This window comes from Vulpes vulpes, chromosome 3 (assembly GCF_048418805.1).
Source record: "Vulpes vulpes isolate BD-2025 chromosome 3, VulVul3, whole genome shotgun sequence".
In the NCBI taxonomy this organism is placed as follows: Eukaryota; Metazoa; Chordata; class Mammalia; order Carnivora; family Canidae; genus Vulpes; species Vulpes vulpes.
The window spans coordinates 76,223,734-76,247,389 of record NC_132782.1 but is presented as its reverse complement, the minus strand read 5'-3'; the positions used below and the strand labels follow the sequence as shown (position 1 = coordinate 76,247,389).

General features: G+C 44.0%; 1 protein-coding gene across 13 annotated transcripts in view; it reads right to left on the bottom strand.

Moving 5' to 3' along the window:
* The window catches only part of CALN1 (calneuron 1), a 544,567-nt gene that overhangs the window by 371,291 nt on the left and 149,620 nt on the right, over positions 1 to 23,656 (bottom strand). For all 13 annotated transcript variants that reach the window (XM_072752791.1, XM_072752802.1, XM_072752797.1 and 10 more), the window contains one exon: positions 13,732 to 13,856. In XM_072752791.1, coding sequence (XP_072608892.1) covers positions 13,732 to 13,856 — 125 coding nt within the window. The remainder of the gene's footprint in view (positions 1 to 13,731; positions 13,857 to 23,656) is intronic.

Here is a 23,656-nt window from a genome sequence, read left to right as displayed (position 1 = left end):
ACATAGCAGGAAACAGGGATACAACACTCAGCAAAACTGATGGTTGGGTTCTTCCATTCTCAGAAACCATCACTAGTCCTATGCAATTTCCCACTTCAGATAGGAATGAATGAAAATCTGCTTTCCAGTATGTTGAATTCAAATCGCTGACAATCCCTTCTCCAAAAGGGGAGCGAGTTCTGGTCACTGGGCTATGATTTCAGGCTCTCCATCTCCTATCACTACTTCCGCTCCAACCCACTGAATAAGTATTGTGAGATACATCAGGCTACTTTAAAAGGAAATTTATGTCATGTTTGCTCCTGAAGCATCACAGTGAGAATTTAAAAAGCTTGAACTTTTAGCCATCCACAGATGTTTCTCACACCAAAGCCCAGATCTTACAGGATCCTGGTTCTATCTCTCAGGACCACTCAAGGGTTTGAAGCTAGTCTCATTGGGTACATTTTCCTCTCCTTCCTTTGACAGTTTAGACTCTTACCTCTATGCCAATGAGGGCAGGGTCTTTGAAAGATAAAGAGCTGAGGTTGGGGCAGAAGGAATAGGAAGGGTGTCCCTATGGGCTTAGAGCTACAACACAGAAAACCATTATGGGAGGTCCAGAGACTTCCACATTGACAGGCCTCTCCAGCTGGGGGGGAATCACAGCCTGAATTAAGCCTGTCCTGGTAGGACAGTTGGACAAGATTCTGCCCTAGTGGTTTGCTTTTTCCTCTAAAGAGTCAACCTGCCCCTACCTGACAGTGATAATCCTTTGGGTGAGCTGTCAATATCATTATCACTACCACCACCACCACCACCACCATCATCATCACGACAATAGCAACAATTGCTACTATTGTTACTATTTACTGGGCACCTACCACATGTCAAATACACAACAGTAACTAGCTCTGCATGTATTACCCCATATTATCACTGTAACGTATATATTATTATCCACATGGTACAGGTGAGAAAATAAGAACTTGTGCAGCACTGAAGTAAGCCATCAGACTCTAAATGTCATGCATCATCAACCATGCTTCACCGCCATATGTATCATTCTAAATCCACTCCTTTTAGAGAATGAATAATCAGGAACCATTAGCTCACTTTGGGACAAACTTCTCTTATCAGAAGATCTGGCACTAATTTATTTAACAAGGATTTCTGAGCAGTCACTACATTTCTAGACTTTCACTGTTTGCTCATAGACATGAACTTGATGTATATGCACACTGCCCTCAACATTGAGGGCAAACTCACCTGAAGTTAATGTCCTGCTAGCCGGCTCTAGGGTCTCTGCCATCTAGCCTGTCCTGCTAGCTCTAACCCTGTTTGCCCTGCTGAACCTCTTCTTTTAGAATTTCAACAGATAAATTTGAAATATAGTCAATATATATATTAGGAAAGGGACAAACCCCCAATGCTCTGAAATTATAAACTCGCAAACTTAATCCTTACCAACAATACTTCCTCCTCAAAAATAGTAAGCAGGAGATTCCTGAAAGTAATATTATATGTAAGATACTAATTTAAAAATTAGAAAATGTGTTCGGAGACTAGATTACTCATCTGGGGTCATTCGGCAGCTGATTCTGTGGGTTCAGCTCTGAGTGACAGAAAAACAAGACAGAAGTTGATTTCCACCACCCTCAGGCAGCCAGGCTCTTCCACTCAGCATTCCGTCATCCAGGGGGGAAACTCTATGTCTTCATGGTGTCAGATGATGACGTTTCCATTCCAGTAATAAGAAAGAATAAAGAAGAGGTAGCATGCCCCAAAGTTGCCCAATGTCACTTCTGCTTACATCTCATTGGCCAGAATTTACTAATATGGCCACATCTAAGCTCTCAAAGAAGACTAAGTAATGTAACCTTTATTCTAAGGAATGTGTCCAGATAACATTTCTGTCAATAGGAAGAAATGATATTGGAGAAGAGTTAACCATCTGTGCTGCAGCTGCTAAGTGGTACAATTTGGATAAGCACCCAGATCTGAGGAACTTCAGAGACCCTACTCCATCAAGAACAGGTAGGCTTTAATTCCTATTTTTATAGCAATGACCATTGGTCCTCTCTTCTTCACTGCCAAGGAAACTGCCAAGCATGATCTTAGAACTTTCTATAACATTTCATTAGCTTTCAACTCAACAGGTAGAAGCCATTTCCAAGCTAATTTATATGGTCTTTGGTGGGTTTTTTTTAAGATTTATTTAGTTATTTATTTATGATAGACACAGAGAGAAAGAGAGAGAGAGAGGCAGAGACACAGAAGGAGGGAGAAGCAGGCTCCATGCCGGGAGCCCGATGTGGGACCCAATCCCGGGACTCCAGGATCGCACCCCGGGCCAAAGGCAGGCGCCAAACCGCTGAGCCACCCAGGGATCCCCTCTTTGGTGGTTTTAAAATACACATGCTAATTCTTTGATACTCCTCCCTTTAAAAGATGGAGGCTAATTCCACTTACCCTAAGCATAGACTGTATTTCATGACTCACTTCCAAAGAATATATGTGGCAGAAGTGACAATAATGTGACATCTGAGACAAGGTCATAACATCGTTTGTTCTAGCAAAAGCCAAATTCCCATGCTTTGAAATCTCTCAAGCAGTCCTATGGAGAAACCCTCATGGAAGGGAGGGGTCTGGCCAAGAGCCTTGTGAATCAGCTTGAAATTGGATTCCCCAATCCCATTCAAGCCTTCAGATGATTACAGTCCTGACTGCAACCATGTGAAAGCCCCTGGGCCAGACCATATCTGAATTTCTGATCCACAGGGACTTAGAAATAACAATGTTTTTTTCTATGTTTTCTTTAAATCTGCTTTTGGAGTAATTTGTTATACAGAAATATAATAATTCAGGCCTTAATGTAAATTTAGTCTTCTTTTGGCTTGAAAATTCGAGAAAGTAGAAATGATCATCTTGGTAGCAAAAACTTTTTCTTAAATGGCTGATCCCAGCTCAGCACCTGATTTTAAATGATTTAGAGCTGTGCTTAGATGAGATGCCCTGGATGCCACTGTGAAAAGGAAAGACCAGGGAGACATCCCTGCTAGAACATATTGCTAATATCACATCCCTGAGTATTCCCAGGAAGCAGCTGAACCTACTGTTAGCCAATTACCACCAGGAGAAAGAACTTGGTATCAATGAAGCCAACATCAAAATCATGAGTTTTGGCAAACTCTCTCCAGCATCCAGATGGATAATGCTGAGCAATTCTACTCCACAGGTTAACTTACTTAGTTATCTGGGGAAGCACTATGGGGCTTAATTATCTCAGTAGATCTGTTAGGATGCATTTCTGTCAAAAGTGGAATATTCCGCAGGAACAGTATCAAGGTTATTTTATGATAGATATGGATGGTTGATAAATCCTATTCCTCAAACATCTCATCAAGGTCATAATTTATTTTTTATAAAGATTTTATTTATTTATTCATAGAGACAGAGAGAGGGAGAGGAAGAGACACAGGCAGAGGAAGAAGCAGGCATCATACAGAGAGCCTGACATGGGACTCGATCCATGGTCTCCAGGATCACACCCTGGGCTGCAGGCGGTGCTAAACCGCTGTGCCACCAGGGCTGCCCAAGGTCTTGAACTTTTAGACCAAGATATCTCAAGCAGGATCCTCAGAAGTAGGAACCAGAGAAACATGTTCTATAGGGGGTTCTTAGAATCAGCCAGTGGAAGAGTTTTTAAACCACAATTTGTCCCATCTCTCTGCATCTGGACAAACTAAAATTAGCTCCTCATCCTTCATTCAGAATCACCACCATCATAAGACACTATTACTGGTGGAAATAGGTTAAAAAAAATTTTTTAATCCTCAGAAATTAGCCACCAATGTCTCTGAAATAATACAAAATACTTGTATATTGGGTATTTTTATTATGGGCCAAAGGTCTCCTGTTCAAAATGAGATGAGAGAATTTTTCTTCCAATGGGGCACTTTAGGCTATCACTGGAATAAGGTAACTAGTATTGCCTCCCTGTCCCAACCCGTTGAAAGCTGGGAGTTAAATTTCATGCTCATTCACAGTAACTGCATTAGTTTAAGGGGCTGTCATATTTTTTTTCTCCCTCTTTGTATGTGGATTTTTATTTTCTATTTCTGTTCTGACAGCCTTTGCAGTTTGTTTCTTCACTTATCATATGATGTCTCGATCACATTTGGAAGCAGGCAGCATATAAATTATAAATGAATAAAATGAAAGTGGCAGGGTCGGGACTCAGGTTTCTTTCTTGGACACAGCCATCAAAATGTATTTTCAGAACAAGAGGCAGGAAACTCGAAGACTTAAGCAAATGTCCCTTTAAAGAGTGGGCCCTTGGAAGCAAGCAGCTGCCATCAGAGAAATCCCTCCTTGGCTCTACTGACAGAGCTTCATGGCTCTCCACCAAAGACTTCCCTCTCAAGGCTCAAAGGCAGGTCAAGCCTCCAGGAGGAAGGTACATAGATAGATAAAAGACTCAGTTGTAAGACTAATTCCCAGCTCAGGAGCAGAGCTGTATATCTGGCACTCCCACTCTTGTTGGATGATGTGGTTCTTTGTGTAGGTTTTATCACCTCCTCTGGAGGAGAGAACTCGGAGCCCTCAGCCTTCTCAGATAAGAGTGGTGAGTCTCTCTTTTTATGACAGTAACGTTTCTACCTCCTTAAAACCCCTCTTGAAAAGCCTTAGAGGGAAGTGTCTCCAAAAAGGCAAGTTAGGGTATGTCTCTTGGATTTTTAAATCAACCAGCAAAACTAGAGGAGCAAAGGGGGGAGGAAAAAAGGAAGGGAAGGACAGGCATCTTCTCTACAAGAAGATGGACCAATGGGTGGAGGTGGGGAGGGATCCTTCAGAGCTCATGACACAGGAGCCACCCCTTTCTAGCATGAAATCATGCCCATCACCAGCCTTTTCTGGGCTGCAGTGCACCTCTGCTCTCAGTAAGAAACACGCTGGGCTCACAGAGAGCTTTAAAAATATCTCTCCACCCACTGAAAGTTTGATTAATCAGGCAAGTTCTCACCCATGTGTCACAGTGGTGGCAGTGATATATATGATAGTGACATGAGGTTGCAGGGAAGGCACAAAGGGTCTCATCTGGTAGAGAGGAGGATTCATAGCATAAACGTTAAAAAGCACGGGTTCTGAAGCCAGGTGACAATCTGCATCCCAGTTCCAACACACACTAGTTAGCAACTTTCGACAAGGTTATTTTACATCTCAATTTCCCACATTTGCAAAAATGGAGTTGATAACAATACCTCCATTGCAGAATTATTGAAAGGATTAAGTGTGTTAATTCATAGAAAGCATTTTGAACAGTTCTAAGCACAGATTACTCTCAATAAACTTCAAGCACTCAATAAACTTCAGCTGTGATGATTATGATGATGGTGACATTGACAATGTTGAAATTTAAAAGATGGGTCCCAGGAGACAGAAGCAACTAGAACAAAGGTAGAGAAGCAGGAGAGATCATGAGGTGGTAAAGAACCATCTGGAAGGAAAGCAGGGAGTCAAAGCAGACAAAAAGAAAGGGTCCAGGGCACATGGGACTTCCTTTGTTACAGAGTTTCACTATGGCTCAAACAGCTGTAGGTTGTGGAGAGTCATCTAAGAATTATAAGCAAAAATGAAATAGTGGGTCAAGTACTATCTTAGTTGAAAATTACTTTTAACCGGGATCCCTGGGTGGCGCAGCGGTCTGGTGCCTGCCTTTGGCCCAGGGCGTGATCCTGGAGACCCGGGATCGAATCCCACGTTGGGCTCCCGGTGCATGGAGCCTGCTTTTCCCTCTGCCTATGTCTCTGCCTCTCTCTCTCTGTGTGTGTGACTATCATAAATAAAATAAATAAATAAATAAAAGAAAAAGAAAATTACTTTTAACCAATTCAGGTAAAAAAAATAAGATAAAATTATTAATAACAGACATCCTGTAACAAAGTAACTGGTATAAAACTAATACTCCCGAGATCCCTGGGTGGCGCAGCGGTTTGGCGCCTGCCTTTGGCCCAGGGCGCGATCCTGGAGACCCGGGATCGAATCCCACGTCGGGCTCCCGGTGCATGGAGCCTGCTTCTCCCTCTGCCTGTGTCTCTGCCTCTCTGTCTCTCTCTGTGTGACTATCATGAATAAATAAATAAAATCTTAAAAAAAAAAAATTAAAAAAAAAAAACTAATACTCCCACCATGTACAACCGTACAACTGAACAAATATATATATATATAAAGCAACTATTTTCAGGCCATAGACAACAGGTGGCCCATGACTGCAGGTGCAAGGAGAAGGACACTGACTCAGTGAGTCCTGTGGACTATTTCCCAACCACAGCTCATGCTTTAGGGTAGCTGAAGGAACTAGAACCTTGTGGGGTAAGACTGCAGAGAGAAAGCCCCAGGAGCCTGCATGTGGGTTTCCTATGAATACTTAGTGGAAGGCTGGACCTCCCATGTATAAATCGAGATTAAACCGGACTTACCAGGAAGCAGTTACTCTGAGATTGAGAAGAGAAAACAGATACTAGAATTGAAGCAGTCCTAGAAGCAGCCCTAGGAGTCTGAAACACCTCATTAATACCCCAGGCATCCAGCTGAGACACTAGAAGGACCACATCAAAAGAGTTAAGAATACACTCTAAAGGCCTTCTTTAGATCCACATGATCAAAATCTAAAACTAAGCCCTGAGAAGATCTACAAGGAAGATGGAGTTAGGAGGCTGAGTCCCTGCCCAGTTCGAGTGACTTGGAAGATGCTTTGGGATTTCCACAACTCTACCCTAAACGAAGCATAAAACCAAACTGACACAACTTGAAAGCAGTCAGCTAATAATTAAACTATCTATTGGAGCAAAAATCAGCACTCTTCAGAGAAAGATAATAGAACACAGAGTCTCTATATCAGAGCATTCAAAATGTTCAGTGTACAACCAAATATTAACAAGCATACAAAGAAATAAGAAAGTCTTAACATAATCTAAAAAAAAAGACAGGGGATCCCTGGGTGACGCAGCGGTTTGGCGCCTGCCTTTGGCCCAGGGTGCGATCCTGGAGACCCGGGATCGAATCCCACATCAGGCTCCCGGTGCATGGAGCCTGCTTCTCCCTCTGCCTGTGTCTCTGCCTCTCTCTCTCTCTCTCTCTCTCTCTCTCTGTATGACTCTCATAAATAAATAATAAAAAAATAAATAAAAATAAAAAATAAAAAAATAAAAAAAAGACAATAAAAACCCACCCCAAGATGGCCTAGAGCCTAGATGTTGAATTTAAATACATAAAGACTTTAAAGAGCTATTATAAATATAGGAAAATATTTCCAAATAATTAAAGAAAAATATTATTTCAATGAGTAAGCAGTTGAGTGTTTCAATAGAAAAATGGAAACTATAAAAAAAGAACCTAATTAAAACTCTAGAACTGAAAAAAAATTGAGTGCATGCCTCTGTGTTGTGTGTGTGTGTGTGTGTGTTGGGGAAAAAAAGGAGACAAAGAGAAAGCACATGTTTTAATATTAACAATCAGATGAAGGTATACTGTACTTTTCAAACCTCTATGAATTTAAAAAATTTTTAAAGGTGAAATAAATATTAAAAATATATACATATATATTTGTGGGCCAAGAAGAAAAAAGTGATAAGCAGTGGGATAACCTAATGGAACTGAACTGATCCATGAGTGATGTTGTAGATGAGGCCCAAGGAGATTTAACTCCTAATGACTGCAGCCAGGGGCTGGGGACCTGGCCCAAGACAACAGCAATGTGATCAGAGAGGAAGGAACAGTTTCAAGAGAAGTCAAGAGAAGTCAAGATCTGCAACAGTTTGCCAATTATATGTGGAGAGTGAGTGGAAAAAAGAGGAAACAAAGATGACTCCCAGATTACTGTTGTAGCTGTCTATACAGGACTATAGGTAGCAGACCTAAAAATTCAGAAGGGAAGCAGGGATTGAAGATATATATCTTGAGGCTATGATCAGCACGTAGATGTTCATGGAGACCACAACAAAAAACAACCCCAGGAGACAAGAGTTTGTAAGCAGTGAGCAGAAGAGGAGGGGCAGACAAGGAACCATAGAAATGACACAGAGGCAGAAAAGAGGTAGGAGGATAATCAGCTAGCGACATGGATGCCAGAGCAGTGACAAACTTCAAAACCAAGTGTGTGAGCAACACTGCCAGATGCTACAGAAAATCCAGAATAAACACTGAGAGTCCACTGGATTATTCGACCAAGGGTCATTGAGAAAACTGAGCTGTGCTGATACAGTGAATCTGGGATGATCTAATACAAGTAAACCAACTACTGAAACAGGGCTTCGTGATGGAAGGGTGGTGGGCTGATTCATCTGTTCCCAAAGCTCAAATTAAAATACCCCGAAAAATGTATGTATGAGCATATCACCAGATATAGTCATTTTGAGATGCATACACATGCCAAAGGTTGAGGAGAATTTTCACTATTGGCAATACCAATGGAAGTGGAGAGACACAATTTCCCCCCATCCTGGGAACTACAGTGGTGCTTGTGGCAGGAAGACACTAACTCACCACCATCGTTTGCCCCTGCCAGGGACCCAGAGGCTAACTGACCAGGCCATCAGGCAGTCACTCCCTATTTCACAGCAAGTGTTTTCCATAGTGACCTCCTCCCCAACCCAATGCAAACCCACCCAGCAGCACCCCTTCTCTAAGCTCATTTAGGGAACACTACTCTCCAGGAGGAGCAACTGGAGCCATGGTTGCTATGTCCCATTCAGGATCATATCAGAGAAAGAGGAGAACTATGGCATACCTGGGAACACTGAATGCTGGATGCTAGTTTGGAAACAGGAAAAAGAGCAAGAGAATGGAAAAAAGCAAGGGAGTTACAGAATTCTGTGGCATAGGAAACAAACCCAACAGTAGGGGCAATCAAGATCCCACCTCCACCCAGCAGCCATGGACTAGATGAGTGTCTTCTAGGAACTGGACTCTCCAGCTGGGGCTGATAAGGGGGAAATTATCCCAGGTCCGAGATAAAGCAAAGATAGAACAAAGAAGGCTATAGATTCTCTACAAACCCTGTTTGCTCATAGATTCTGGGCCCACAAAAAAATTTTATTGAGTCACAAAGCAGAACAGAAAAAAAGCAAAGGTACCATATGAAAACATCTTCTAACGCAAAATAAAGGTCTTATCAGCTGGAAGATGTGGGGGGAAAGGCTTTTACATATGTGTATGAGCATATGTGTCTCTATATACATTATGACAAGAAATAGGAGAGACTTCCACAAACTGTGTCCAAGTTGTTCTCAATAAGACAAATATTTGAGAGAAAATAAAGAAATATGGCCCCAGGAAAGCAGGAAGACAGAACCATGAGGAAAGCACATCTTAAGCTGCTGCAGTGACAAGGATGGGGGGACAATGAGTTTATATCCTAATAGCTACAAACTGTAAACAATTCAAACAGTCATTGAGAATAGAACAAATAATTAAAGTATGAAATATTTATATATGATGGAATACTATCTATTAATGAAAATGAATCAATTTCAGGTACCCTCCAAAACATGACTGAGTCTTGCATATATGTTAAGGAAGAGAGACTGGGAACCAAAGAATAGCTATGGCATGACCCCACTGAGCTGAAGGGAAACACAAACTGGGCTGAAGGGAAACAATGAGAATAAGCCAGGGAGACATGGGACGGACCTCAGGGTGCTTTGGGGTACCGGCAATACTACCATCCTTAACCTGGGTGGTTATTGCATGAGTGTTTGCGTTCAATAATAACTGAACTGTGCATTAATACTTTTCTGTATTCTATTTTGACCAAAAAAGGTTTTTTGTTCAAGATTTTATTGATTCATGAGAGACACAGAGAGAAAGGCAGAAACACAGGCAGAGGGAGAAGAAGGTTCCCTGCGGGGAACCTGATGTGGGACTCCATCCCAGGACCCCAGGACCATGCCCTGAGCCAAAGACAGATGCTCAACCACTAAGCCAGCCAGGTGCCTCCAAAAAAGTTTTTTAAAAAGGAACGAGGACTACTGAAATAAAAGTAGGCTTTAAAGAAACTGAAACCTCATCTATAATGAAAATATGCTCTAAATGCAGAAAAAAAAAAAGTTTAAATGACCATAGACCAAGTAAATCAATGTAGAATACAAACTCGAGAAAGAATGCAGGGTGCAGAGAACGATGTGAGAAGAGACATATAATGTGGAGGACAAAAAGAATGAAGATCTAGGATTAGCATGGAAGGCATGAAATGCCCACACTCAGACATTTCACAGTTGCCACGAGGGAATCAGGAGGACAGCAGACTCTAACATCACAGACATAACAGAAGGGGGACGACTAGATTATAACCTAACAGCCCCAAACTGGAAACCCAAATATCCATCCTGGATTGAATGAATATCGAAACTGGAGTATATTGACATCCAGTGTATATTCACACCATATATGAATGAAAATGAATGAACTTCAGATGGATACAAAATGAACGATTATGATAGCATCACAAGCTTACTCAATAGTTTTAAGAAAACAGCTTTTACAAAATTATAATTCTCATGTCTAATAAAATTCCACATAATACAGTCTTAGAAGCACAAGATACTGCTAATAAATGTATATACATACATTCCCTGGATAGGTTGCAAATTCCTTGGAAACAGTTAATAATATTCTTTTTTGATTTCCTGCTCCACCCAGAAAGCATTTGGGTAAATATTCCTATAATAAATGAATAAACAGGAATGGACCATTAGACAAATGGAAGGAAGGAAGGAAGGAAGGAAGGAAGGAAGGAAGGAAGGATGGATCTTGACCAGTTCATCCTTGCTGAGTTTGTTAGGTGATTTTCAACTCTAATCTGGCCAACTTGATGCAGCTTTGCATAATTTCCTCCTGAGCTTTGTTTAAAAAGAAATAGAAACTTGCCAGAGTAAATGTCAGCTGGAGATGGCCTGCACAGCGAGTGGCTCTTTTCATGCCTGTTCTGGCAGGGTAACCACTCTGAACTGCAAGAGTTTGGCCCTTACACCAAAGGGGCATTCATCCCTGGTGAAAAACCCTAGCCAGGTGGAGGAACCTGTCCCCCCATTGGCGATACCTAAGCGGGGGCTGCAGCCAGAGAGGCAGGGAGGGGGGCAAAGTGAGGAAGATGGTACCCAGCGAACAGATCACAAAGGATGGTTTGATGTCCACCAGTGTCCAACACATCAACTCCCTGCACATACCACGTGTCTCTGAGGATAAACGAGCAGTAGCAGTACTCTAGGCTCAGCTTGTCCTAAACAGCCAGCAGGCAAAGCCTCAGACACGTGCCTTCCACGAAAATCAACCTGCACTTGGTGTTCAGACTCTGCCTGCTTGCTCTAAACTCAGCACACATCTGCACAGCCCTGCCCAGAGCCCCAAGATGCTCATCATAAACCATGAGCAGTCATAACTCAGGGTTCACCTGTGGCCAAAAGTAAATAAGTAGAAGGAATCTTCCATCAGAAAATAAATGGCCCTTCTCCAAGCTGTGAGCCTGGATTATCCTCCTGAAGGACAAACACGGTGTCTTCAGCCGCCAGCCTCAGGCCTCAGGCCCTAAAGCCTGGCTGGACTCCACCGGTGACCCCACAGGGCCCCCACCACTAGGCCCACCCACCTAGCCTTGCAGGCTGCTAGAATCTCTCCAGCTTGGGCACCTGGGTGGCTCAGTCAGGTAAGCACCTGCCTATGACTCAGGTCATGATCCCAGGATGCTGGGATCGAGTCCCACATTCGGCTCCCTGCTCAGTGGGGAGTCTACTTCTCCTTCTCCCCCTGCCTGCTGCTCCCCCTGCTTGTGATCTCTGTCAGATAAATAAATAAAATCTTAAAAAAAAAAAAAAAAAGAATCTCTCTCCACTCTTCTCGCCTGCTGAGAAGGCACCTTTTGGCCTGTGCACTGCCTCAGCTGCTTGCCCAAAGATGGGAAGGTGGTTGTGCCAGCCACCCCAGGGGGCCACAAACTCCAGCCCACTGTCCTCTTGAAAGGCTGTGCGCCCTGGCCATGGCCCAGATTTAACAGAGAAAAAAGCCGATGATGCTCTGAGGAGATACCATCTCTTGATTATTCACAACAAAGCTGAGAGGGAGGAGGAAGGGAAAGGGGAAGGCAGGGTCTGTGAAAGCCACAGGTGATCTCCATAATTCCTTTATGAGTAACGTCAGCCCCTTTAAGAGTTGCCCCAAATGAGGGACTTTCTGCCCTGTGTTCCCGGCCTCCACTCAGTGAGGCCTTCAGTCCCTCCTGTTGAGGACTGAGCCCAGGGACCTACTCACCTGAACACCAGTGCAAACCCACCCCCCATCAAGGCCCCATGCTTCCCTAATCTCTACTGGGAGTGGCCTCGCCAGGTGCCAGGAGGCCCAGCCACTAAACACCCTGGCCAGGCTTTGGCCTCCTTTCTGGTCACCTCCCTTTGGGGGCCGTCAGGGGCTCTAACTGCCTGTTTCTGCGTCCCACGTCTGAAGATCCTTGGCCATCTGGAGGCCAGGTGCTCCAAGGGTCCTGCTCTCCTGTCCTCCCACCAGCCTCTGTGCAGACTACAGTAAGCAACGGCTGGTCCTAAGGAGCCTGGCTCTGCCACTGCACCCCTGCTTCCTGCAACACCCCACCCCCCACCTCCCCACGGACCCAGCCCAGCCTCAGCTGCTTTACCACCTGCCAGTTCTCTAGCTAAGCAAGCAATCAAACTGCACAAGAGCAGGAAAAGCTATCCGGTGACCCCATCCTCCACTTTCCTCCACTCCTGCCAGCTCAGGAGCAAGTGTGGCTTTGTTGGCCCAGGGCTGAATTTCCCCACCTTCTTCATGTGAGTAACGACCGTGAGGCTTCCATCTGTGCACACAGACAGCACACTGGTCAGACCATTTCACTTAAAAGCAAATATATGGGGCATCTCGGGTAATTGTGACTTCTCTATTTTAGAAAGCAAATTTCGACTTCATGCTTTAAAATGGTGTTACAAGGAACATGGCATCCCAAAACACTAGGGAAAATGGATTCTGGCTCGGCCTCAGCAGGTGCAGCACCCAGGCAAACAAACAGCTGGCTGAATCAACCTAATTCTCGGTTCTAGAAGAAATAAACTCCTTCTTCCTTGGTTTAATGCTGTTGTTTAATCAGGGAGCTAGTTGACCAGTGGAGATACAACAGGGCACTGTCCCAGGATGAATACAGTCATGGTGTGCCCAGGCTTGTTCTCCTCCCTGAGCCTGCCCCAGACACCAGGCCTACACTGTGCTACAAAGGAACAGAAGCAATTAAAATAATTGCTGTCTGTTCCCACCTAGACACGGCTTCCAGATGATTCTGATCTGGGCCGGATTCAAAGCACCGTGGCCCCAAGTCAAGAGCAGGGCTTTCCAGCCATTACCTCCCGGACAGCTGGGCCCCACATAAATGCCAATATGGAAATATGGCAAGGCCACTGGTGGGAAAGACTCCATAAACTGGAAAAGATATTTTGGTAGTTACAAGCTATCCCCTCGGTCAGCAGACACAGAAACCAGAACATTCACTGTAGATTTTTTTAGGCCACAAAGTGGGTTCCCTACAAAGAAGCCATTCGTGCAGAAACTACCTCTGAGCTCTTTCCCATCACAGCACGGTTAGACCTGGCCGCACGACTGGCGGCCAGAGCCTGGCACGCTCACCTCAGATGCACAATAGCCTCCAGTGCCCCCCATGGGCGGCCAAGCTCCCAGACAGGGCGGGCTCCTTACCGTCCAGCTCCTCCACGGAGATGTTAGCAAGCTGCTCGCTGTCGCTGCCAGCAGACAGAGATCGGTTGAGGTAATTCCCCTTGTACAACAGGCCGGCGGTCACATGGTGGAAAGGCATCTTCCCCCTGTTCACAAGAGAGGCAAGAGCGAGGAGAGAAAGGTGTCATTATTCATTCCTTCTTTCCTTCCTGAAAGGGCCACCTTGGTTTTCAGATGGCCAGTGTCATTTTTCAAATAACAGTCACATTTCTAGAGGGAAGGTCAGCAAATGCCAGGGTCCCCATGGGGACCTGATCACTCCCCAAATGATCTCCAGATCTATCACTTTCTTCACTTTATACCTTACTTCATTTTACCAATTTAATCACGAACCTTGCAGACTGTGGGCCACCATGGCATCAACAAATCCTGTCCCTACAAACAGGAATGCTCTCCACTCCTTTCCTTGGCCTGATAAACTCTTTCTCAGTACTCCTCAGGACTCATAAGGAACACATGTCCCAGAAGCATTGGGCTCCCTAGGGACTGGGTGTCTTCACTGTGACCGTGTGGAGATCCAAGGGTTTCACTTGTCCCGGGTAAAGCAGATGATCCACTCACACAGCACTTGAACCAGGTGGGAAAGAGCAGGCCCTAAATAAATACACACAACCTTCTGTCCCTTGAAGAAGCAGCCCCCAAGGTTGACTGGGATGCAGACACCTGTTGGCCAAAGCAGCTTCGGAACACAGCCCTCTGAGACACCACTCACACCACCTGCCCTGGTGTACCACTGAATGGCACCTCAGGTGCCCCCGAACAAAACAGCTCCGGGCAATTTTACAGGGGATTAAAGCATCCCTGGGCCCAGACCAACAGACACTCTAGTCAAAGCTTCTCTGCCCAGATGCCAACCCTGGAACTTAGGAGTTCCCACCAGTGTGGTGCAGGCTAAGGAGAGAGGGAGGAAAGAGAGCTGGTAAGGAGATGGAAAGTGCAAGCACTGAAGAGCTAAAGTCAAGGCAGATAGGACCGTGGGCTCCTCTGCAGCAGAGAGAACATGACTGTTACACTGAGTGAGCTGCTGGGCATGTCAGGAACCGTGTTCTGCTTCCCCCATCTGGAAAGGGGGCTACAAGGACTGATGGAACTTTGGGTGGGATTAGGGAATAGGCGGGAAGTACGGGGAGTCAATTCTAGGCTGTGAGTAAAGGACATCTGTTTACAGACCTCCAGGAATGTGAACCAGGCAGCAGTAGAAGGGGTAATCTCCCCATCATTGAGGGTATTCAAGCAGAGACGAGGGCCTCCCTGCCAGGGTCCTGTGGGAGAGAAATAATCCCTGAGCTCCCTCCCCAATCCTCATTCCCACGTGTACAGTCCCATTTCTTTACTGAAGTTTGCATCTGTACAATCAGTGGGGGCAGCCCAAGTGGCTCCTCCAGGCACTGCGGAGTCACAAGGTATAAATTACAGCAGGTCTCTGAGGAGGACCACGCAGGACACCCAAACCTTGGTGTCCCTCAATCCACATTCATGACAACAACTGTCCTGATCATGGGACATTGGAGCCAGGGGGCGGGGGCTCCTGCCTTCTTTTCCCTGGGACACCTCTGAGCAACAAGCCTGCAGGACATGCCACGTGCCCTCTCTCTAGTCTGGAGCATAGAGCAGTGCGTCCCTATCAGGGCAGAGAGTCGCTGCCTCATGAACCAAGCAACGAGACTCCAAAAGTTATGGGGCTCAGTCCAGAACACAAGGCCAGTTAGTAGAGCGATCAGTTCTAGAACACAAGCCTCCTGAGTGCTGTTCGACTAAGCAGCCTCAGCTAAGCACCAGACATCTTCACCGGATGTCAAACTCTCATTTCAAACTCAAGATGTCTAAAAATGAATTAATTATCTTCCTGAAAAATAGGCCACACTTCCTGATTTCTCTATTTCTATCAAAGGTACTTTTCAGTCATCACAACAACTGGGACATCTCCACAAATGTTCTGGGCCCCCAAACGGACGCATGGCCGAGGCCAGAGCCAGCCATCAGGCTCCAAGCCACCCTCACCCCTGGCCGGCCAGCAAAACAACATCCACGGCCCATCACCCACAGCAGGATGCTAGTTCCAAATTTGTCTGCACTGGCCAATTACAGGGGGGATATCTTCAGCTGATTATAAGCCAGACTTACCCCTCCCACCCAAATCTATCTTGACACATAGAGTAGAATCCAAGAATCTTCCTCTGGACAAACACTTCAATTACCATCTCCTCTGTTCACCAACTTAATTTTCAGACCAAACATGTTTAAAAGTGAGACTCAGGTGTATGAATCAGGACCAGTCTCACTTTTCCTAGGGCCGATCCTGATTTTGGGGGGCCATGTGCTGTACTTACTTCACAACACTGGCTAATGCTTCCTGTGTGGCTTCAGCTCCCCTCCCAGCAGTGGCCACAGGACCCTGTCAGCCTCGTCAGCTGTCCTTTTAAAAGTTTAAGTCATATAAACATGGGAAGACACAGATTTCACTACCTGGAGAGGGCACCCCTCCCCCCGAGGTCAGCACATGTGCAGAGAGCACCCTCTTCCCTTGTCACCGCTCATCACTCTAGTTTCCCCACATTTCATAAACAGCTCCCCATTATCCATCCTTCTCTTGGTTGTCTGAAGCTCCGGAGGTGCCACACAAATTTTTACGACCACAGTAACAAGGTTACATTCCGTGGAACAACTCCAAGCCACAACCTAGGTCAGCCACAGAACCAATGTCAAGTACTTCACAACTGAATCCTCCCCTGATATACTAACATCATTTGCTTCTAGAAAAGGCAGCTGACAAAATTAGGTACACATTCAGTGCATTCGGCCTGCACTCAAAATGCTCCACATCTAGTGGGAAAGGAAAGGTGCAAGCAAAGCACACGTACAGATAAATGAAGTATGTTCAAGAAAGGGAAGAACAGTATCCCAAGTAAGGTAAAAACAGCCGCCACAATTAAGGGCTAAATTTCACTCCAAGCCACCCGGGAAACCCAAGCTTTAAGATTCTCTCTTTGGCTAAGGAAAGGAAACACACCAGTTCATCAGCAAAGACAAATATGATCCTGACCCGAAAATTCAAGATAGAACCTTCTAGGGAAGACAAAGAACAAAAATATTTTTCTTCAATGGCAATTTTATTCATTGAGAGATATTATTTATGTGACTGCTTAGCATGTGAACATGTTTGTGGGGTTTTTTTTTCTTTGTGTTTTCTGCAAGGCAGTGCAGTTTCATGGTAAAGAACCAGAACTTTCAGGTCAAAATTGATATTACACTGGAATTCTATCTATTATCCTTATTAGCCATGTAGGTAAGTTCCTTAACCTCTGTCCACAACACTTTTGTCCTATTCAAAAATTCTGATACACACCGAATAGCATTTTTGTAAATATGAAATAAGATAAAGTATAGAAAGCACTCGATTTAACGCTAGGCATTCTCTCAATAATACCATCAGTGATTATTTGCTAAACGTTATATGAAGCAAGAAAGATGCAGGGCAAAGAGACCATGGATTCATTAGGTTGAAGAAAAAATACATTGGGTTACTTTTTTAAGATTTTATTTCTTTGACAGAGAGAGAGAGAGACAGAGAGAGAGAGAGAGCATGAGCCGGGGTACAAGAACAGGGAGAGGAAGAAAGAGTCTGAGCAGAGAACCCAATGCTGGGCTTGATTCCAGGACCCTGAGATCATAACCTGAGCCAAAGGCAGATGTTTAACCAACTGAGCCACCCAGGCATCCCTAAATACACTGGGTTATTAGGAAGAGGTCAGTAAGGACCTGGCAAAGGGTCAGCTTCAGAGAGAAGCTGGCTGGCATCATGCACCCCGGTGGTGAGTGACCTGGTGTCTGAGCAGAACACCAGGAGGTCCCAGTGCCACGTGCTGTCAGCAAGCAGCTGGCTCTATCAGGAGGAAGGAGCTATTTGAATGGAAAGCACCGGAACTTTAGAGGAGTCTGTTTCCTGGTCACCCGGGAGAGTGCCTTCATGGTCACCTCAAGGACATGGTATCAGGACGCTGAAACAAAAGGGGTGGGGGAGGGGTGGATGAAACAAGTGAAGGGGATTAAGAGTACACTTATCTTTTTTATTTTAATTTTTTTAGAGAGAGAGCGTAAGGCAGGTGGGGGTGGTGATGGAAGGGGCAGAGACAGAAGAGAGAGACTCCATGCTGAGCACAGAGGTCCACTTGGGGCTCGATCTCAAGACTCTGAGATCATGACCTGAGCCAAAATCAAGAGTCAGACACTCAACCGACTGAGCCACCCAGGCACCCCAAGAGTCCACTTACCCTAATGAGCACTGAGTAATGTGGAGAACTGTTGAATCACTATATTGTACACCGGAAATGAACATAACACTATATGTTAACTATGTCAGAAATAACACTTAATATAATAGACAAACCAATAACAAATGAAAGGGTGGTTCCTGTTTTTAGGGTCAGGGAACTGGCATGTTTCCTGGCAGAGTAATAAACAGAAGAGCCCCACTCACATTTACTTGAGATGATGCCCTTCTGAGATGGTTAATTTTATGTGTGAAACCTGAATGGGCCACAGGAGGCTCATGTGATTTGCTTACACATGACTCTGGGCATGTCTGTGAGAGTCTTTCTGAATGAGATTAACATCTGAGTCAGTAGACGAGGAAAGCAGAGTGCCCCCCTCAAGCTGGGTGGGCCTCATCCAATCTGCTGGAGGCCTGAATAGCACGAAACAAGCAGAGGGATAATTTCTTCCCTCCGCCTAACTGCTAAGCTGAGACACCATCGTCTCCTGCCTTTGGATGCAGACACGGACTGGTGCTTACGCCACTGGCTCTCCTGGGTCGCTGGCTTGCCAATGGCAGATCCTGGGACCTCTCAGCCTCCATAACAGTGTGAGCCAATTCCTTATACCAAATCTCTATCTATATATCCTATTGCTTATGTTTCTCTGGAGAACCCAGACTAACATACCTTTTTTTTTTTTTTTTCTACAAGATCAACGATTCAGGCATACTGCTGTAGGCTGATATTATTATTCAGGACAAATACTTGTCCCAAAATGTAATTCTGCAGGGCCTTTCAAAGCAGTGCTCCTCAAAGTGTGGTCTGTGGACCACTGCCAGCTGAACACTGCTTATTGCTGGTCTACAGTGAGATAAGGACAGGATTTGAAAGAAAGCATAGAAATTTTTATAGCAGTTTACAGCTTTGTCCCAACATCTAAGCATGTGACCAGTTGACTTCATGTGTGAACTAATCCTTCCCCACAAATTGTTTGAGAGGCACTGCCCTAAAGTACTTTCTGTAGGTCACACACATTTCTGGTAATGGACCATACAGAGATGGGGGAAAGAAATCTAGAGAAATGCATTTTAACTTGGGTCTGAAACTTTTTCAAATAACTTAGAGTTTTTTAAGTCTTCAATGGACTTTGGAAAGGCGGTACAAGACATCAGTAGAAGAGTGCACTCTCTGCAGGAGCCTGGGGTGTGCATGGAATCTACTGCAGACTTCACAGAGGCTCCTGTCCCCCAATTACCAGACATACAAGGGGCAATGTTGACCTTCCATTCTAAAAGTTAGAGAGCCCAGCCAGCCCTGACAAGGCCTTTGCCAAATCCCTCTAAAAATACCCATGAAGACATGAAAACAATGATACTCCCAATAGCACCAATGCTAGTTGTGGATAAAGCTTCCACTATGTCAGCATAGTCAGGAGCAGAATGACAATCAGTGACACACCCACATTTTGAATTGAGAGACTAAATAGCAAAGTCAGATGGTAAATGGATAAGAAAAGATTTTTATCTACCCCAATTCTCTCCTAGTCCAGGGACTCAGCAATGGCCAACCATAACGTCAGGCTATCACCCTTCAGTCTATGTGGGAAGTTCTTTTTAAAAGGAGCCAGGGTCAGGACTTCTGGGCGGCTCAGTGGTTGAGCATCTGCCTTTGGCTCAGGTCATGATCCCAGGGTCCCGGGATCGAGTCCCACATCCGGCTCCCTGCATGGAGCCTGCTTCTCCCTCGGCCTGTATCTCTTGCCTCCCTCTCTGTGTCTCTCATGAATAAATAAATAAAATCTTAAAAATAAAAATAAAAGCAGCCAGGATCAAATCCCCACTGTCCTTAGCACCTCTTCCTCCAGGTACTCAGGTCACCCTTCCCAATATGCAAGGGGCTAGAAATGGAAAGGTTTTGGCCTTGCACATGGAGATGTGAAATCTGCTGCTGGCACGGGTATCAGTAAGAAGGACCCTTGGAGCAGAGACCTACAGGATTACGGCTTTTTGTGTCTTACTTTTGACTAAGGAAGAACTGCAGAATATCTTAAACACCCCAGAAATGTGTGTCTCCTCGTCATGGTCCAAGAGTTAAGTGATAGGGAGACAACAGAAGCCCATCCTACTCCAGCAAAGACGCGCTCCATGAATGCCAGCCAGACACCCAGCATTTGACTAAAGCACTTAAAAAACAATCGTGTTCCCTGGTGAAGATCCTGCAGGGGCATGCCAACTGGCAAACAGAGTTTGGATTAGAGCTCAAATCAGACAGGAATGAGTAAGCAGAAAAACACCAACGTGGGGGTCTGCATAAAAAAGTTCTACATCATTAGAGGAGGAAGCACTTTCAAAAAGATGCAGAGCAAAAAACATACTGTCAACAGTGCTATGATACAAGAAAGAAGACAATTTTGCAGTTTCTGGCTATGTCCTTACAAACAGGAAAGCAGGGTGTGTATGAAATAAGAATGCAAATTCATAAGGAAATATCACAGTAAAGGGAGGAGATAACACACCAAAAGTAAAAGACAATATGCTGAGAGGCAAGCCTTCCGAAGCCAAGAAGAAACCCCAAAAATAAAAGAATGAAAATCTACATTAATGGCAATAAAGAGTATTTCAAACAAAGAGAAAACTCAGCAAATAATACAATGCATGCATGGACCTACCACTTAGGTTAAATACAGGCTAATATTTTACCTTATTTGGTACAGATTTTTTTTACCAGAAATATTACATTGATGCCCTGCCCACTTATTCTATTCCTCCACCTCCTTCCCTCCACTGAAATGCATCCTTCCCATCCATGTTTTAATTTTTCCTACATTTGGGAGCATCTCTATAGAATATATTATAGTATTGCCGTATATATCTTTAAATTTACATAAATAATATCACACCACGCATATGCTTTTACAATTTGCACATTTCACTCTATACTAAATTTCAGGGATTTATCCAAATCCATACACATAACACCTAATGTATTTTTAACTGCTCCATAGTTTTCCACGGTATAAATATATTGTAATTTATTTACTCTTTATGCAACTGACATTAAAGTATGCTGTAATGGGTGTGTTGGTTGGCTCAAAGGAGGTGCAACTCTTGATCGCAGCATCAAATTCAAGTCCTACATTGGGTTTAGAGATTACCTTAAGAAATAAAACTTAAAAAAAATAGTACACAGGGCACCTGGTTGGTGCAGTCAGTTTAGCATGGGACTCTTGGTTTCACTCAGTTCGTGATCTCAGGGTACTGAGATTGAGCCCGGGTCAGACTCCACACTCAGAGTAGAGTCTGCTTGAGATCCTCTCTTCCTCTCCCTCTACTCATCTCCCCTCTCTAAAATAAATAAATCTTCTTTATTTTTTTTAAGATGTTATTTATTTATTTGAGAGTGAGAGAGAGCACAAGCAGGGGGAATGGCAGAGGGAGAGGGAGAAGCAGGACCCCTGGGATCACGACCTGAACCAAAGGCAGACACTTAACCAACTGAGTCACCCAGGTACCCGTAAATAAATCTTTTTTTAAGAGAGTGCTACAACGAATCTCCTCATATGTGTCTCTTTGTTTATATTTGCAGGCATTTCTTATAGCCTATATACCTAAATAAAATATTACACAATCTTGCCAAGTTGCTCTCCAAAATGGTTGAGTTAGTTTTCCATTGCTGCGAAACAAACTACCCCTGAAATTAGTGGCTTAGAACAACAAATACGTATTATCTCACATGTTCTGTGGGGCAGGAATCAGAAGTTGCTTGGCTGGGAGGTTCTGGCTCAGGAGATCTTGAGTTTGCAGTCAAGATACTGACCAGAGCTACCACCAGCAGAAGGTGTGACTGAGTCTAAAGGATCTACTTCCAAGATGATTTACCCATCGGGCTATTCACGAAAGGCCTCACTTCCTTGTGGTCCCTGCCACAGGGCTGCTCAAGTGTTCTTATGACATCATAGCTGGCCTCCCCCAGACCAGTGATCCAAGAGACATGAGGGAGATTTTAGGACTCAGTCTTGGAAATTACATGCCATCACATTCACCACATTGAATTCATTAGAAGCAAGTGGCTAAGTGCAACCCACACTCATGAGGGAGGAAGTAGTCTCCACCTTTTGAAAGACAAAGTATCAAAAAATTTATGGATATATTTTAAAACCATCCTCATGGTCGTGGCAATTTAGTGACCAATGGTTTGTCAAGGAGCGCGTTTGTTTCCCCCACAGCCTTACTAACATTTGGTATTATCAGACTGTTTCATTTTTCTTAACTGGATTGCCTTGGTTGCCAATGTAGGCATCTTTTTATGACTTTTGAGCATTCTGGGCTTCTCTTCTGTAAACCTGCTTTTCATCTTCATCTCTTGAGTGGCTTATCATCTTTGGATTGCCTTGTTCTTCCATGTTATTATTGTCCAATAGTTCAGGTCAACCTTACTTTCAAGCCCCCAGGTTATTAGTCACTGTTGATGCTGTTATTGTGCCAGCTTCTAGCCAAGGCTTTTCTAGACTCTTCCACAAGTTCACCAATTGCTCTTCTCATTGTTGCTTCTTGCAGGGCACTCCTTCCTCTGAGTTCAATTCCCTTCTTAGTAAAGGGAATTTAGCAATTCTTTCATCGAGGAACTGTACATGGAAAACTTTTAAGTCTTTGTCTAAAAGAACTTTATTTCAATCTCATTTTAATTATAATTCAACTCAGTAGAGAATTATAAATTACTTGTTAGCTTAGAACTTTGAAGATCATCTGTTGCTGATGAGATATCTACTTGCTCTTCACCTGCTAATACTCAATCTGGACAATTCTAAGTTTACATTTCCAGATATAGACTCTCTCCCAATCTCTATATTCTCTTCTGTAAACTTTTATTAGATGTATGTTGGACCTCTTTATTCAAGTTTGGTACTCTTGATCAGCTCATCCAACATCCATTCATATTCTATGTGACTGAAGAAGCTAAAAAGCTAGTAAATGTATTTTCCGTACTCTATTGCTACTAGAGTTCCGGATGAGAATTAGTTCCCATATTCAAAAGTACTTGCAAGTCTGGAATGTAGAAATAAGATGAAAGCAGTGGTACACCTGGTAAAGTTTACCAGCTAGGTCTCAAAAAAAGTCTTTTTTTTTTTAAGGTGTTGAGTTATATATAAGTTTCTTATATATTTCAGATACTAACCCTTAATCAGATATGTCATTTGCAAATATCCTCTCCTGTTTGATAGGTTGTCTTTTAGTTTTATTGACTGTTTGCTGTGCAGAAGTAGGGATGGGTGAACTAGGAGAAGGGGATTAAGGGTACACTTATCTTGATAAGCACTGAGTAGTACACAGAATTGCTGAATCACTATATTGTACACCTGAAATTAATATAACACCATGTGTTGAATACACTGGAATTAAAGTAAAAATTTAACAGCCTTGATTTGCAATATTTTTCCTGTTTTCATGGTGTAAATACTCCTACAACAAAAGGCCAACTCCACACTGTCAACATGATGTCACTGAACATGGACTTGGGAGGTGATGTGCTATAGTATACCAGCACACCATTATACAGTATCTCCACATATTTCCACATACCCCATTTCCACAGATGCCATGGACTAAGTCAACCACAAAGCTATATAAATAACA